The 19,162-nt window shown below is 35.2% G+C and overlaps 1 protein-coding gene across 8 annotated transcripts in view; it reads right to left on the reverse strand.

The window, feature by feature from the left end:
• The window catches only part of TBCK (TBC1 domain containing kinase), a 243,420-nt gene extending 224,354 nt beyond the window's left edge, over nt 1-19,066 (reverse strand). For 5 of the 8 annotated variants that reach the window (XR_014243643.1, XR_014243644.1, XR_014243645.1 and 2 more), the window contains exons 1-3: nt 18,720-19,066; nt 11,558-11,779; nt 4,051-4,123 (exon numbers count right to left, since the gene is read on the reverse strand). Coding sequence is in view for 4 of the 8 variants with exons in the window: in XM_082389068.1 (XP_082245194.1) it covers nt 4,051-4,123; nt 11,558-11,750 (266 nt within the window). In the remaining 4 variants the exon portion in view is untranslated. The other 3 variants (XM_082389066.1, XM_082389067.1, XM_082389069.1) reach the window with 3 other exon arrangements.
• Nucleotides 19,067-19,162: the final 96 nt, after the last annotated feature.

Genomic DNA, 19,162 nt, shown 5'->3' on the forward strand with positions numbered 1-19,162 from the left:
ATCTTCTCACTTTCCATAAATAGGTTATAGAATTAATTAAAACTGCAACACATCAATTCTGCACATGAAACCTGCTCTGGTATTGGAGACTAATGTAATCCAAATATGTGGAAAGTCAAATAGTTTTCAACAAAGCTAATTTAGATGGATGGATCAGATAACAACTTGGAACTGAACCTGACAGAATCATTTCTACTCAAAGGCAGTAAGTGCTGAATGTTATATCCCAAAATGAACAAGGAAAATATTGAATTTTAATCTATTACCAGAATGATTAAAAACAATACATACTTTACAAAAATGTTTAAAAATATCTCACTTGAAGAAATTACAAAGACCCATAAGACTACCATATGTTCTATTTTAAATAAATGAAAAAAACTATGTAAATGTCATGAAAGACAGTATGAAATCTGCATTTAATCCTATTGATGTTCTGCTACCTACTCAAAGAATATGCTTCCATCTATAACATTTTATCCTCATGAAGACATATACAAGGGTATTGAAGAAAGGTGGCTTCTTTATACCTTTACACTGTTGAGGCTATTGGTATCCATTGCTATGAGATTATCTCTAAAACAACGATAAATGATGACAAGCACAGAAAAGTAAAACTTTTCATGAGCTAATGGACTTAATCTTATTGACAAAGCAATGGCAATTATATCCTTATATAGTACAATCAGAAGTAAATAAAGTAAAAGGGTAGAGTGAGGTAAAATGATGAAAATGGAAATTTGTCTTCTGAGTCACCAGCTTCTCTCTCCTTTAGTTCTTTTCAGTAAGTAAAGGAAGGACAGATATGGGCAAAGAGGGAAATGTGGAGATCAGAGGGAACATCCTACAGTTACTACCATCCTGATGACAAGACCTACTCTACTTGTGGCTTGTAGAGTCCTCTGGAATGGCTGGGAGCACAAGACCATGGGTAACATCAATTTACATGATGTAGAGCAATTCTAATCGTAGCATAGCTAAGTCCTCTGGTACTTCTGGATATTCCCTTAATAATCTGTCCTCTCTTCATAGTGTAAACTTCTTCCTTTTTTCTGTCCCAACTACCCTAACGAGTACTGAATAATTTTAGGAACTTTATTTTCCAGTTAGTGTTAATTTTGATTTAGTATTTCATTCCTACCTTTTCCCTCTTTTTTTTTTTTTTTTTTTTTTTAAGTACTTGTATGATCTCCAAGACTTCTGTGACAGCCAGACTCTAAGATGCTCCAATGCCCCCTGACTCCTGGGATTTACATTCTTGTGTCGTCCTCTCCCACACTGAATACAATTAATGGCTGACCTCTGTATCCAATGAGCTATAGCAATGTGTGGCTCCTCAGGAGAGGTCATAAAAGGCATTGCCGCTTCCACCTTGCTTTCTCTCATCTCTTAGATTGCTCACTCACTCACTCTGAGAGAAGCCACCCACTATATTGTGAGAATAGCCAAGAGGTCTATGGAAAGGCCCTCAAGGTAGGGAGGAAATAAACCTCCTGTCAACAACTGGCACCAAATGAGTGAGCTAACTTAGAAACAGTTGACTGAATCCCCAGTCAAGCTTTCAGATGACTACAGCCCCAGCTGATATACTGCAATGTCATGAGATCCTGAGCTAAAACCACCCAGCTAAATGTTCTTGAATTCCTGACCCAGGGAAATTGTATAAATTGATAAATGTTTATTATTGTTTTAAGCTGCTAAGTGTTGAGGTAATTTGTTAAGCAGCAATAACTAATTCATGCTATTTCTTCTTATAGAAACAAAGAAATACAAACAAGTATGCCACTGGATGAAGCATCTTCATTAACAACATAACACTGTTGCTATATGAGAGACTCACAACTCAAGCCAAGTAACTCAACAGGCTTTTAAAAAATTTTTGAGGTATAACTTACATAGGCAAAATGCACACTCTTAAGTGTATACGTCAGTGAATTTTGACAAGTTTTGCAAGAACGTGCACCATGTAAGTAATATCCTAATCAAGATGTAAAAATTTCCATTCCCCAAATAGTTCAGTCACGGCTATTTTGAATCAGTACTTGTACTGTTCAGTACTTGCCCTCTTCTCAACCAGAGTTAAGCACTATTTTTACATCTATCACCGTAGTTGAGTTTTGATTGTTCTAGAACTTCATATAAATGGAAGAATATGATTCTTGTGTCTGGCTTCTTTTGCTCAGCATAATACTTCTAAGGTTCATCATGTTGTTGTATCAGTAGTTTATTCCATTTTATTGTTGTTTAATATACCACAATCTGCTTACCCATTCTCCCACTGATGGACATTTGAGTTCTTCCCAGTTTGGGGCTACTATGAATAATGTTTCTGGGAACATACTTGTGCAAATATTTTGGTGGGCATGCATTTTTCCTTTCTCTTGATTAAATGCCAAAGCAGGGCTGGGACTACAGGGAGGCAAATGATGTACCTCTTGGGCACAAATTTAAGGAGATCCTCTACCTAGGAGGAGGATTGCTGGATCATAAAATAGATGTTTCTAAAACAACTTGCCTTTTATATTATAGCACTGAATTTTGCACTTAGACTTGTCATGGGTTCTTCTGTCAAAAAAAATCTACCATTTAAGTCATGGGGAATAGTAGGTTAATATACTAGTATAATATATTAGTATAAGAAAACATATGCTTATAAAGGCAATTGATTAATATATTATCACACGTAATTCATATTAAATAAAATATAAAGTTGACAATAACTTCCTCTAGAATGATCCCTAGTTCAAGTAAAACTCCTTGTTCTACAGATATGGAAAATGATTAAGAGACTGGTCCAAGGCTGCCTAGCTAGTTAGTGGCTTTTTCATCATACATATTGCATTGTAAATCTTTATACAAATTTAACCCAAACTCAGTTAAAATTCCTAAAGACATGACTACAATTAGTTTTCAATTTTAATGTCAACTAGCTTTCACAGAGAACTTTTTTTTTTTTTTTGCATTAGTGGCCTATAAATTAAAGTGTAAATTTAAACTGGTGGGCAAAGAGTAATATGTTCTTAAAAAAATACAATTAAAGATTTGTGACATGCAAAAATTATACCTATAAAAACATATTTACTAAGATAGGTTAAATATATAGAAAAGTCACTTTTATCACCATGGTCAGATTAGACTTTTCTAAAAAATCAAGTGAGGCAACTGGATACTTGATATCTGCATCTTTCATTCCAGCGACCACTTCAAACCAAACCATTTAAAGTAGCAAGGAAAGTACTTTTATTCAATTTATTTGTTTTGCTGCTATTAAATTACTACCATTTAGTAAGATACACATTTTTCCTCCCTTGCAAAAGATTTATCTTCATCTATAATACAGCAATGATTAAAGAGTATCGACCAAGAATAAGAATATTTCTTTAATCTAGGATGGATAATTACAATCCTATAAAGGCTCATGGCAAATATTTTTCACTGGTTTAGTACAGCTTAATTCATTAAAGAAACATTTTTCATAATTTTAAGATAATTTCAGAAAATCTGTGAAGAAGCTCATTTAATAGTATATTTGTAAGAAAGTTTAGACCACTTTTCTTGCCAAAAATGCCTTAGAAAGTAAATTTCATGTGTCACTGAAATAACTGAATTTAAACTGTATGATTATATCCCACCCAAGCCACGATTATTATTTCTCTCTATTCTTCAATCTAGCCTTCTACACAGTTCACTATGTCCCTAAGAATACCAGTGCCCTGTGAGAAGCTACCATGTACTTCTCTCAGGAAATACTCTTAAACTCAGCTAGAGAAATGCTTGGTACTAAAAAGATTTCAAATTTTCCTGTATATCCTCTTTAGCAATTTTTTGTCAAGTGCAGAATGCTTACCTCACAAAAGCTGAACACTGGATAATGTCAATGTTGAATTTCTATGAGGCCTGTGAATTAAATTTCCTAAAATGAAAATTTACACCTGGATTTTATCATTAAACAAGTAACAGAAGAAACTAAAATCCTGCAGTTTCTAGTTAAAATGCCTTTTGTTTGCCAATTTCTGCTTTTCATGTAATTGTCCTGATATTATACAGTACCTCACAGGTTTCCCTTCTCGAAGCAAGTCTTCTAGACTCTGTTCACAGTGTTCAGCCACCACCACCAGTCTCTCTGAGTAAAAAAAAACACCAACTCCACTTTATATTTGATTAACACAATGTTTTAATAACAAAATAATATACCCCACTAAACTTATTAACATATAGTACAAATGATATTTTAAAAGAGCTTTTCAAAGTCTACATTAACTACATAAAAATCAAATACGTAGAATAACAGGATAAATGTGTAATAAAACAACACATTAAATAACAATTTCTTTTCATCTTGTGTTTTTCTCTAGAATTTCTCCCATGTGCATCAGGAAAAACAGCTGGAAAAGTTTACCTTTGGCAGAAAGAAGCAATCCTTCTTCTGACACAGACTAGGAGAAGAAAAAGCTTGGATGAAGATATAAAGAAATTTTGAAGTGAAGGGGAAATTGGGAGCTAGGGACAAATTGTCTTGACGGTCTGGTTCAAACATAAGGTCTTTGAAACTGAGTTCAGAAATTTGAGAAAAGTAGAAATGTTCTGAATCATGACTATGGAGAAAGAACAGAAAATCAACTTGGGGTTATTTGTAACATCATGGGGCCTGCTGAGATTAGTAATAATATAAAATTTTGGTGGGCACAATCTATATCATGATGTAATTTTTATTTTCCAACAGATCAACTGTTTAAGAATAAGACAGCACAGTTTTGAAGGTCTATACACTTTTAATGTAATCATCAGTTACCTAGTGACTAACACGTTGTCTGACACAGTAGCAGATCAACAAACTCTTTTCCTTTTTGGATGAAAGAATGTAAGAGGAGTGAGAGAAAAGTACAACTGGGCTCACAAGTGGCTGGAGATTTGATAAGGTTATTTCAGGAGAAAGAAATTGGGGTACTATGAATATCTATGCAAAATGAGTTCTAAGATAAGGAAGAAGGTAAACACATAATACAGATGGCAAGCTAAGACAAGATAAAGAAGTAAAGGTGAAAAGGGACCAGAAATAGTGATAACTGCAAGGAGGTTTGGTGAAAATGAAAAATGGCAAAGGTAGAAAAATGAGAGCAGAAGATGGGAAGGACTGACTCAAGGTACGGTCTTGCCTGCTGGGAGTAGAGATGAAGGACAATGGTACACAGGCAATCATGTGAGGTGTGAGGGCAGGATATTGTATGGGTCACATCTTGGAAGCTCAAACTGAGGTGGTGGCATTATATAGAATGATCTGAAACACAAAATCTTAAAACTATAAATGAAAACTATCACTTTCAGAAAAAAAAACCCAAGTGATCTAAACAGGAACTTAAAGAAAATTAAATTTGAAAGAACATTTAATGAGGGGAAAAAAAATAGGAAAGAAAGTTGAGATAAAAGTTCTAGTTCCTCAATTCAATAAAGAAAATAGCATGCAAAGTTGAATTCCAAGCAATTTAGCACAACTGTTAAGTTCTAGAAGGAAAAAGCAAATAATATTGTCAGAAAACCAAAATGGGAAGCAGCATTCCTTTGTTTTCCCTCTTCCCACATTTTGTCAATTTTCCTTACACCTATCTGGCTACCCCTCCTCAGTCTCCTCTGTAGACTGGTACCTCTTCTACCCAAATTTAAATGCTTCTAGTGCCTCCACCTTTGATTCTGGGTCTTCAGACTGTGCTTTCTCCTTATTTACTTCCAAGGTTGAAAGACTCTTAAATTTTATCTCAAGCCCAGAACTCTCTTCTGAACTCCAGGCTTTTATAGCCAGTTTCTCACTTTAATATAAAAGTTACCTCAAACACAACAGAACTCAAACTGAATTTATATTTTGCTCCTTAAGCCTTTCCCTTTAGTACTGTTTCAGTAAATGGTATCACTATCCTGCCAGCTGCTCCAGCTACAAATTTAGGAGTAATCTCCCTTTCTCAAATCCAAAGAAAAAGCCCTGCTATTTCTATTTCCCAAATGTTTCCAGAATCTGTAAAGTTTGCTCCATCTGCCACAATCTGGGTCCCATCCAACATCATCTCTCATTAGATTACTACAACAATCCCTTAACTAATCTTCTCATATTAATTCTTATTCCCCCTCCAACATATTTTCATACTAAAATCTAAGTGATAATATAATAATAAATCTGAATACGTAACTCCCTGTCTGGCTTTACTTTTTGTTATTTTGTCTGTCATTCACCAACTTCCAGTTACACTGGTCTTCCTTCCCCTTTGCTACCTTAAAATACTAGCACATGGATTACCACTGCCTAAAATGATCTTCCTGTTCCTTCTCCCAGTTAACTCCTATCATGAAACATAGTGGTTAAGAGCACAGACTATTCTGTCTGGGCTCAAATTTTAGGTTTAATACTCATTAGTTATGTGACCTTGGGGGAGTTTGCTAACCTCTCTGTGCCAAGGTTTCTTCTTCCGTAAAACAACAGTACCTACCTCATAGAGCTGTCGTGCGGTTGAAATGAGTTAATACATAATAAGAACCTGGCACATAAGAAGCCCTAAGAGTTAGCTATTATTATTATTCATTACTCAGTTAAATGTGATTTCCTCCAAGAACACTTTCCTGGTCCCCCCAAATCAATTTGCTCCTCCTATCATATAATCTATTCCACAATGTACTTTTCTTTTGTAGCACTTATTTCAACTCCTAAAGATTTGTATACATTTTTATCTAATGCCTTTGTTCTCTACTAGATAATGCATTTCATGATGGCAGGAAGGATGTTGGTCTTGTTCAAAATGCATCCCCAGTGTCTAGAATCATACCTCAAACATATAAGCATCTAATTTAAAAATACTTGTTAAATGAGTTAACTTAAGCAAAGGCTCAATGTAGCCATTAGAAATGAATGAGTCTCACATAATGACAGTCATTGTCTAAATAGAAGTGTGTCCTGCGTAGGAAAGTATATGCCTATGTTGTAAACTAGGCATAATAACACCACAATAGCACTGATTTTAATGTAAAACAAAACCATCAGAATATGTTAAAATGTGCATACCCCATTAATGAACAATTTTAAATTATATATTCATAAGTTTCCATATCTATGAAGGATTTTCAAAGTGTTTGGCATTAGCCTAAAATTTGTCAGGCATAAAATGATTTAGAAAAAAAAAATTATCAGGCTTCTTCAGGAAACTCCTTCAAAATATCATAAGCCAGAGTTTGCCAAAGCTTTAGGATATTATGGACCTTTAAAGTATTACTGTAAGACAGCAGAACCATAATCCTTGGCAGAATATCAAAGATTCTCCCAGAGGTAATAGAGTGTATACCAAAACAATGTTTCCAATATGAACCAGTTTTTTCAAAAAATCGTTAGTCTTCATTCTGAAACTCAGGACCACTGTTTGAAAATAACTTCTGTTTGTTATAAAATAATATAGTTTCACAGAATAAAATATGACAGAAATATTTGAGAATCATAATGTGCCAAATATAAGTCAGCAATGTAGTGGCATTATTTATAAAAAACAAATGTGACACCAAGGTGAACTTTAAAGAGTAGAACATACAAGAACCGTGAAATAATCTTTCTTCTAACAAACAGTTGATGAACGCCAAGTATAACTGTAGTGTACATACAGTTTGAACTGTATGTTTTAAGTCAGTCAATGCTAAGAAATGGAAGAGAGTACAGTATTAAGCAAGACAGATAATAAAGTAGTTGAATAAAAAGAGGGACTAAAACAGATTGAAAGATTAAAAGAAACTTTTTTAACTTAAAGAAAGAGGTAAATTGTAAATGCGTTAAAACATGAAAGGTTATTAGAATATAGTTACTGCATCATTCTTTTGTTATTCACATTAAAAACTGAGACTAGCTCATTACTTTTTAAAGAGAATCTCTAAATAAATATTTATACAGTAAACCTGATAAAGAAAAATTCTGTGCTTAAAAAACAGCATTGTTACTAGGTTACTGTGATTGTCAGTTTTATGAGTCAACATGGCTAGGCTATAGTCCCCAGTTATTCAAACACTAATCTAGGTGTTACTGTGAAGGCATTTAATAAATGAAATCTACAATTAGTTTACTTTAAGTAAGGAAGATCATCCTAGATAATCTGGGTGATCCTGATTCAATTAGTTGTAAAGGCCTTAAGAGCAGAATCGACTCTTCTCTGGAGAAGAAACTCCACACTTGGACTGTGACTTCAGCTGTTGTCTAAAACTTCAGCTTGTCCTTGATGACCTGCCCTATGGATTTCAGATGAGCCTACCCAACCCCAAAATCACATAAACCAATTCCAAGCAATTAATCTATATCTGTGTAGCTATCTAGCTATCTATCTCCTACTGGTTTTGTTTCTTTGATGGAACTCTAAACTGATATAGACACTTAGGTTGAAATATATATGCAGCTAGAGATATAGAATACATTGTTTTACAGGTTCTTAACAATTCTATTATTCTTTACCTAAATTTCAAATCTATTAGTTAAAATAATTTTGTTCTTGATTTTCCTAGCAATAAACAAAAGATTTCTGGGTAACCAATACCAAATAAAATGGAATGTATTACCATTTATAATCCTTATTCTGCTTCTAAAACTGCTGAGATTTCAAGTTCAAAAGAAAAAGATTGTTTGTTAACTTAAGTATTTTCATGCTTTATTGGCTTTTTTCTTTTAAAGATATTTTACTCAACTTCTCTTTAATAAATCAAGTGCACAAATTCTAGTGTACACTATTCTTGACTTTAAATACATCATTCTGCTGAGTTAGCAAGAAACTAACATCATCTTGAATCAGTTTTGAATGATCCATAGGAAACAGTGAAAGCCTGACTTCTGAGCTAACCTAACATGTAAAAACATAATGTTAGTAAAACAGACCACATGTCACACATTACTCCAAGTAAAAAGGGAAAGGTGGGCAGGTGGGAGACTAACAATGACAAACTGTGAGATATCTGTATAGTAAGAACAGAATAAAGGGGGGAAAGGAACCAAAACCAAAATTCTTTGAGGAGACAATTAGTGGAGTCCAAACCAAAATCATGTGGTATTAAATCATCGAGAAATATGTGTTGTTCACTAAGGAGACTGTAGAGTAGAGCCTTTTCAAACTTTTCAAGTTAAATTCAACTGAAATGACTGGGATGTTTTGGAACAAAAAGACCTTGACATCTACACTTATTCTAATTTATTTACACCTTACGATGCATACAACTTTTCAGGACAATGAACATTGCCAGTAGTAAAAAAATGATCAAATTCCCTAACCTTTTGACAATCACTGATATTTTCATTCCAGGCAGCCAAATTTAAAATATATGAATTTTACACACATCCATGACCTGTGTGTCCCTAGAAGAAAGGGCTGCTGAGATCCAGGAGCAGGGAAAGCAGGGGAAACAGAGTAACCAGCAATATGGTGGATGGGCCTAAAGAGACTACCTAGATGTTGAGCTGGGTTCTACATTAAGAGAGGTTAGCAGTGTCTAAGGAGATTAGTTCCTATCTCACATTTATAACTAAAAAGAAGGTTCCCGGGCAGTTAGCAGTAGTGTTCCCCAAAGGGATTATGTCATAAGGTTTTTCCTAGTTCAGTGTTTACAGGGCCTCATTTAGATAGAGGGATGAAAAGAAGGAGCTCAAGAAGTATCTAGGACTACTGAGTCAATTATCCCATGAAAAGAAAGCCTAGGGAAAACTGGACAGAGGCAAGACCCCAGTCATATGAAGTGATGCTCCAAACAGGCTTCCAGACACAGTGGGAAGAAATAAAGGGCACTTCAGGATACAAGAATGAAGAAGTCCTAAGAACTGAGTAAAGTAGCAAGACTTTGGGAAGACAGGCATACTACAAATTTGCAGATGTAAAACAGCAAAACTAAGTATGGTTACTCGCTACAGATGATAATGAGGATCCACTATATTGCTAAGTTTGGAGTGATTTTGGAACTAGGTCAACCCCACAAGCGGAAATTCTTTAGAATTTGTAATTGGATTGGGGGTGGTGTTTGAGGCATTCAGGGATTGACAATATCTATCAAGTATTCGATTATATAAAAAGCCCCACATGAGTTCTATAATTTAGTTAATGTCATTGAAGCCATTTATCAAATAAAAACGTTAGCAAAAGGTTTTTTGTTTGCTTGTTTTTAAACAACAATCTTGCCAGAAGTTACTTAATTGCTTTGTGCCTTAATTTCCTTATCTGTTTCTACCTCATGGTAAGGTTGTAAGCATTAAGTTAATTAAAATATGTAAAGCTTAGAATACTTAGAATACTGCCTAATATATAATAAACACTCAATAAATATTAGCCATCAATAATATTTATTACAAAAAACATTTTCTACTCAGTCTAGAAAACTTTCAGAGCAACTATTTTTTAAGAGGCATAACCTTGAAAGTATCATTTAGCCTGTTTTTAAGCAAAACAATAAAGGAAATACAGTTTGCATTTTTTGAGCATCTTTAATGTTAGGTTGAAACACCTGAAAATGCCATTTTGTAGGAATAAAAACAGGACAATATCAGCAAGTATAGAGGGTTAACTTTCATAAATCATTTTGTTAGAAAAATTAAATATATTTCAGTGAGATGCATTTAAAATAATTCTAAGAAATGGAACCTCAGCATGCAATTAAGTTTTCAAAAATAATTTTAAAATAATTAAAATATTGCTAACATAAGCACCTTCCAGGGGTACTACAGATTGAACATTTGTGTCCCCCCCCCCCCAAATCCATATGTTGACACCTAATCCTCAGTGTGATGGTGTTTGGGGGTGGGGCTTTGGGAGGTTATTAGGTCATGAGGGTGGAGCCCTCCTGAACAGGATCAGTGATCTTACAAAAGAGGCCTGAGAGAACTCCCTTCCCACTCCCACCATGTGAGGTTACAGTGAGACGATGGCTGTCAATGAAGAGGCGGGCCTCACCAGATGTGGAATCTGCTGGTGCCTTAATCTCCAGAACTGTGAGAAATAAACCTTTCTTGTTTATAAGCCACTCGGTTTATGGTGTCCTATTTTAGCAGCCAGAATGGACTAAGATACAGGCTACGGAAGAAAAAAAGGCAGTAAACATCTTCCTGGTGAAACATTGACTTTTTAGCCAATACAGTTCAACTTTTCAAATGAAATCCTATATGAAAAGACTAATGCAGCTCCAAAGAGGTAAAAAAATTAGTGACTCTCTTCATCTGAAGAAACTTAACCCAAATTATTACTTTCAATCATAAAATACACTCTAATAGACAATTCTAAAGTTTCTAACTTTAGAACTTTCATTTCCTTCTTAGAGAGGTGAGGAAATGCTTGAGGATAGGTGGCTTCCCTGAAAGAGAAAATTAAAAATCTTGATTCTCAGATCTAAGAAATATGAATCATTCAGATGTAGTAAGGAAAACTCAAATGATGCAGTTTGGCTAGAGTGAAAGGTGAAGGCACTTGTACACACACATACTGATTACTTTATATGTTTACAATGTATATTATAACCTAACCAGGGGAACAGGGTAGAGAACATAAAATAGGAGACAACAACAGCAACTTACCATGCTTTCCCCGAGAAATATCCACATACTGGCACAGTCTGGGGTGGGTGATGGTCTTAAGGATTTGAAAGCGCCCTAAAATTTTGATGGAATTTGGTGTGAGAGGAAGCCCGTTGCTTCCACAAACATCATGTGGCAGAGCAGAGGCAAAGAAGGTAAAGGCACCCATTTCGGCATCCTTCAAGGGAAACATTTTCGGAGTCCTAGATCTTCCAAGATAACCTAGAAAAGGAGAGAAGTTTTTGATAGATCAACTAGACATTAAGCCAGTGTTTTCTGACCTTAAACATGATAACTAATACAACTTGGAGGAAAATGCCAATCTCTACACTTTACAGTTAAAAAAAAAAGTTAAAAAATTTCAAGACAATATCAAAGAGGAAAAACCACCCAATCATGAATTTATATTGCAGCTCTAAATCAAAATCAAAGATTTTCAATGGCATATAAAGAAAAGACAGAACATTCCCTCTACAAGGATGTCTGACAGTTCTAAGAGTTTAGAGGAAGTTCGTTATTGCATATTCATATCAGTAAAGCTCTTCTCTTTACCTAAAGCTTGAATAACCCACAGAGTTTCCTTTTTCAGAGTGAGGGGAGTTAGGAAAGAGGAAATAAGGATACCAACCAGAAACTTTAAATAATCAAGGACTCTATTAATAGTATAAAAATTAAACTAGACAACAGACAGCACTATAATGTTACTTAACTAATCAATTTTTGTTTCTGTGCTAGGTGCTTTACAAGTGATGTTTTAATCCCCTCAATGATCTTGACAGATGTTATTGCCTCTAGGTTAGAAATAGATGTTCTATGCGTAGATCCTGAGGGGTCCTAGCAGCATAGATTCCAAAGCAAATGGTGCCCCAGAGTTTTATCATGGAGCAGCCTGAAGATTAAAAAACTTGCTCCAAAATCTGAATCACGCTATGGCAACCACAACAAAAAAGGTCCTCCAACAAAAAATATGTCTCTCACCCAGGTGTCTCACGAAAAAGACATTCCATTGGTCAAGCACTGCATTCTTCTCTTCTCAGCTTTTACAATAAAAATCTGGAATTCTAAATCAAGTTAACAGACTGCTTTTCATATGTCTGCCCAGAAACCTCATTAAAACATTAAAAAGAACTGTTTTAAAATGTATAAACTCATAACAAGGAAGAGGACAGAAAAAGGCCTTGAGCTGATGAAAGACTTGAAGAAACTCCTGTAAAGCATTTTGCATATGGAAGAGTATTGTCACAAGAAACAGAAAGAAGGAAGCTACAACCTATAATACAGTCAAGAAGTTTTGCTCAGCCTCTTCAGTTCAGAGGCTTCAGATTCATAGAAGGCAGGAACAATGGTGAACAGCAGCAGTCAGAAGAAGGTTTGAAATGAGAAAGATAATTTGAAATGAGAAAGATAATTTGAAAGGCTGAAGAACAGAAAAGTCAACTCTGCTACCAGCCCCCCAGTACTGGCCAGTTATTTATCCTCTAAACAAAAGAAAAACAAAAAACAAAATGGTTCATCCCTAAAGGAATAAAATAAACTGTGTGAGAATTACAATAAATAGTTGGTATGAGCACTGTGGACAAAAGCAAACTCCTCTTAATTCTGGAATTTGTAAGACCCCAGTTAAGATCTGGCTGTCTACCAAGCCATCCTAAAACAGGGTATTCCAGTCAACAAGCCTATCCACATACAAAATGCTCCCAGACAGTCTTCCTTAACTCTTAAATGACGAACTGTCCAGGAATCATCAGATAGTTGAGGAAAGACTATAGCATAAAAGGCAAAAAATAAAATAAACCAAAAGAAAAAAAAATCTGCCCTGGATGCAACCAAAATAATTTATGAAAAAAACCCCAAACCAAAACTAACTCTAATATATTTAGAAAGTTTTGAGAAAATTTTGAGAAGATATTACACCAATTATATAAAAAAGGAGGTATGGAAAAACATATTTCATAAAAGAATGAAAATTAATTGCCAACATATATGAGAAGATAAACAACCTCATTAATATTCAAGAAATTGTTCATTAAAATCACATGAGAATTTATACCTGTGAGACAGTAAAAATTAAGAAATCTGTTAATACACAATGTTAGATTATGGAGAAACAGAGTGTAAATTGGTACAATGACCTTGGAAGACAGTTTGACACTATTTTGTTCCTGCAGAAACTCCTACACACATACACAAGCAGAAACATACAAGAAAGATCAGGGTGGTATTATTTCTATTAGCTCTAAACTGGAAACAACTTAAATGTCCACACACAGGTGAATGGCTAAATAAACTGTGGTACATTCATCTGATGGAAGAACACACAGGATGGAAAACAAGCGAACTATAGCAACATTTAATAATATAGATGAATCCTAGAAATATAATGTTGAGCAGGAAAAAAAGTCACACAAAACTTATGCCAATATTCATAAAATTAAAAAACCACAAAAGCTAAATAATAAATAATTCAGGAACACTTACATATGAGGTAAGAATATATTTAAAAATTAAAGGAATTAAAAAAAAAAAAAACCTGAGGTTAAGGTTACCACTGTATGAAAAACAGTCATAAGATTAGGGAATAACCCATAAGAAGCTTCAAAAATTTTGAATAATATTCTTATTCTTAATTGGTGGGTTAAGGGTGTTCATATTATTATTATGCTCCATAATTCCCATATTCTATATCTCTATTTATATATATATGTGCTATATACAATATATTTCATAAAAATTGAAAAAAAATTTTAAATTTTAAAATGAAAAACATTTTTAAATACAATGAATTGATTTTCAACAAAGGCCAATGAATTCAATAGGAAAAGGATAGTCTTTTTAACGAATGGTGCTAAAACAAGACACTCACATGGGAAGAAATTAACCTCAACTCCTACTGCTACATCCACAAAAATATGACATGGATTATAGACCTAAACGTAAAAGCTAAAACTGTAAGTCTTCTCCAAAAAAAAAAAAAACACAGAATATTTTTGCAACCTTAGGATAGGCAAAGATTTCTCAAGCAGAATAAAAAAAAGTCATAAAAGATTAACTTTATAAAGTGGGCTTCATCAAAATTAAAAACATTGCACATCAAAAGTCACATTTGAGAAAATAAAAATCCAAGCCAAAGTTAAGAAAAATATTATTTATATCTATATATGACATTTTTATCAAACAGATGTATATGTATCATATGTATGTTTGTATGTATGATAATAGACTTAGAATATATAAAGAATGCCTACAACTCAATAATAAAAAGAAAAACAAAAATAGGTAAAAGTCTGAAACATGTATTTTTCACAAAGGAGGAATACAAATAGACAATAAGCACATGAAAAAGTTCTCAATTAATCAGCAGGGAAGTGCAAATTAAAAGCACAACAACATACCATTTCACACCTACCAGAATGGCTAAAATTGGAATGACTGGTAATACCAAGTGTTGAGAAAAATGTGGAACTGGAGCTGATACTCTGCTGCTGATGGTAGTGTTAAAATGACACAAGAACTTTGAAAAACTGTTTGGAAAACTGTCCTCAAGTTAAAAATATTCCTTATGATTCAGAAATTCCACTCCTACTCGGTACTTACCCAAGAAAACTTAAAATATTTGTCCATAAAAATACTTGTACATGAATGTTCACAGAAGTTTTACTCATAACAGCCCCAAACTGGAAGCAATGTAAACATCATGCAAGTGAATTGATAAACAAGTTGTAGCATATTCATCCAATGAAATGCTTTCAAAAGCAACAAAAAAGGAACAACCATGCCAAAATATGGATGTATCTCAAAAATATTATGTTGATGAAAGCAGTAGACACATAAGAGTTCATATCCTATGGCTCCATTTAAATGTAGTTCTAGAACTACAGTTCTAAACTATAGTGATAAAAAAGAGAATTGTAGTGCCTTGGCTGGGTCGGGGGGGGGGGCGGTTGGGGACAGGACTGGAGAGGGAAACATAGGAACTTTCTGGAGTAGCCCAAATGTTTCACATCTTGATTAGGGTCGTGTTTGTCATGTTTGTTCATGTGTATCAAAACTCATCAAACTGATCACTTAAAATCAGTGTACTCTAATATATGTAAATTTCATCTCATTTAAAAAAAGAAAAATGAAACAAAATTAAGAGAATATGAGAAAATAATAATTTTAAAACTTAGTGCTTGGAACTTAAATATATGATTACCAAACTACATAGAAGTGTTGGAAAATAAAGTTGAGACAATTACTCAGAACATGAAGCAAATGGGCAAATAGATTAAAAAAGCATAACAGAAAAGATAACACACATAGTGAATCAACCCAAGAATTCAACAACCACCTTATAGGCATTTCAAAAAAGGGAACAGGGAAAAAAAAGGAGAATAAATTACGAAAGATGGGAGGAAATTCCCCACAATTGAAGGGAAATATGTACCTTCAAATTAAAAAGGCTTCTAATTTCAAGGAGAATAAATGAAAAAACACCCAAATGGAGACATTTATCCTAGCTCCATTGAATGAGTTAACTGCAAGGAGAATAAACTCAGACCAAGACATGCCATGACAAATTTTCAAAGCATCAAGCATAACTAAAAATTTTAATCATTTCAGAGAGAAAACAAATAGTTCAGGCATCAACAAATCAAGATCAGACACTCATTCTCATGAGCAACAACAGAAGTTAGAAGATGGTGAAGCCTTGAAAAGTTGGAAGAAACATAATTTTGTTTCTTTATGCAGCCAAACTATCATTCCTAATAGCAAAATAATCATTTACAACTATGCAAACATTAAAAAATAAAATCACCATCCACATACCTTCATGAATAAGTCTCTTTAGGATGTATTCTAACAAAACAGAGGAGAAAACCAAATAATAAAAGATGAGGAGTTAAGAAACAATGTATCTTACTCAAGAATTCAATGAATATAATCCAGTATAGAAGCTGCACCAAAGGACTAGAAAGTAATCTGTTCCAATTAAACAGAAGGTAATTGGGCTCCAAGGGGAATGTCTTCAAGCAGAGTAAGGGAGGTTCTCATACAAAGAATGAGAGGATGTGGTGAATAAAGCACATGCATCTTTTCCCTCAAAGAAAGTGCAAAGTACTCTGTGAAAGTGAGGAGAGCCAAAAGCTACATAAGAAGTATATAATCCAAAAAATTAAGCACATTTAACTATGGCATAATTTTTGTTATTGGAGAGGAAGAAAGAGTAATCAGTTGGACGTTAATATTACAAATCTTCTTGTTAGTGTGGTACAAACGTCATGAAATTAAAACATTGGGAAGGAAATGTATAATAGCATACTTCTTGGCTCAGCACTGAAGATTATTTACAAAGCCATAATATTGTAACATTTTACTAGTTTTTAAACACATAAAGCAAAAAACAATTGCAGTTAAGAAATATACTGTAACTATTAATAACTTTGACAATGTACAAGTAAAGGTCCACCTAAGGGAAGGTGGGAATGGATGTGGTTTCTGTGGCAGTAAAGGAAGGTAGAGTCTCTACTTCCCTCATTTTACCAAATAAGGAGCCAAATATATGTATTTTCGAAAGTTCACATGAAAAAAATTAAGTTTAAATATATTATTTAGAATTGTAAAATTAACCAATATGAAAACTAAAAATTGTGATAACGATTCAAAAATTTGTAGAAGAGGGCTTCCCTGGTGGCGCAGTGGTTAAGAATCCACCTGCCAATGCAGGGGACACGGGTTGGAGCCCTCGTTCGGGAAGATGCCACATGCTGTGGAGCAACTAAGCCTGTGCGCCACAACGACTGAGCCTGCGCTCTAGAGCCTGCGTGCCACAACTACTGAGCCCACGCGCCTAGAGCCCATGTTCCCCAACAAGAGAAGCCACGGCAATGAGAAGCCCGCACACAGCAACGAAGACCCAATGCAGCCAAAAAACAAAAAAAACCCCGCAACACTGTAAATCAACTGTATTTCAATAAAAATTATTAAAAAACAAAAAACAAATTGTAGTAGAGAGGTTGTGGATGGTGTGGCCTATCTTAAGAAGTCAATTTAAAAAAAAAAGAATTTGCAGTTTAACTTGTTCAACATACAGACCTAAAATTAGAAAAGGTTAAAACTGATGATCTCTGAAGGAACAGAACTGAGGGTAGGAAGGAAGAGCCTGAGCTGTTGCATTTTATTAGGCAGTCCTTTTATACTATGGTATTTGATCTTCCATTAGATACCTCTGTCACTTAGACAACTAAAAATCAAATAACCAAATAAAGAAAATGCAAATAATTCAAAACGATAAAACAGTAGTTGGCATTAAACATTTCATGTGTTCTGCTTCAACTACCTCTTAGATGCGTGCACATAAAAAGGCTCACACATAACAAATACACACACATAGATTTTTTTCCGCTTGGTGAGTGGAAGAAAGCCAGTGGAAAAGACAGCTGAGGTGAGAGATTAGTTGAGGAAAAAAAACAACATAAGGAGTTGGGTTTGAAAATTCATTCATTCAACAAATATCCTGAAGCTCCTATTTTAAGTCAGGTGTTTTTCCAGCTTCGGGGCCACCAGTGAACAAGACACAATATCCGCCCTCAAAGAACTTTAAGTGAAAATGCATCACAAAGGGAAAAAGGTAAAAAATAGGGCAAAAGATGCATACTTCATTACGAATAAAACAGTTTACACATTTCTTCAATGGGTTTCATTTATTTTATATACTTTCCCGCAAAAAGTTGTCTTTCTGTCCCAAATAAAAACAGGGACAAGAGGCCTTGAAAAGCAACCACTAGCACTTCTAAAGAAACTTCCACTCGTTCACATTCTTCCACTGCACAAGGGAATGCCACATCTCGACAACTGACTAAACCTTTGAAAACAAGAAACAAACCAAAGCAAGAGTTCTTATCTATGTTGAGCAACGGAAGAGCCGATTCCAAATTCTCTGAAACAGTCAGGTAGTAGATCCTTTCGAAGAGCCGCCTGCAGTCCTCAAAGGACTCAGGTGTGTAGGGGGAAGGCGGGCTGTAGGTAGGGATGGAGACGGTACTCAGCAGCCAGCAGCTGCACCGGTGGTCTCTATCACTCACGGCGGAAATGCGGGGCCGCTCGCTGCACCTGACCTTCCTCTACCTCCCACCAGCCCCGACCACTACGACACAGAAAACTGGGAAACCCAAATACCTGCCTCTGGGTCTGGGGACGCAGGCGGACACAAAGACAAGGGGATGGAGCTCCTACACAGGGCCCCAGAGCTGTCGCTGGAGCTGGTGTTGTCGCTATTGCTTAGTGCACCAGACCCTGCATTTCAGATGCTTCTACAAAAGAGGCTGCTCCTGGAGCGCCGGGAGCTCAGAGATTGCCCTTTGCCCGCCAGCTTAAGTCAGCCGGAGTTGCCAGCTCCGCATCCGGCCAAAACAGCGAACCCCACGCCCTCCGCTGACAACTCCCAGCTCTCCACCCCCCACCCTCAGCTCGGCCTTTTCCTCTGACCTCACAGCCTCCGCGACGGAACTCTAAAGAAAGACCCCGAAGTCCGGCGTCTTGCCCCTCGCCCAACCTGGCGACAAAATATAGAGACCGAGGAAGAGGTGCAGAATGGTTGGCGTTATTGGCTGAGGGACTGGACGA

The sequence above is a fragment of the Balaenoptera borealis genome (assembly GCF_965194805.1).
Source record: "Balaenoptera borealis genome assembly, chromosome: 4".
In the NCBI taxonomy this organism is placed as follows: Eukaryota; Metazoa; Chordata; class Mammalia; order Artiodactyla; family Balaenopteridae; genus Balaenoptera; species Balaenoptera borealis.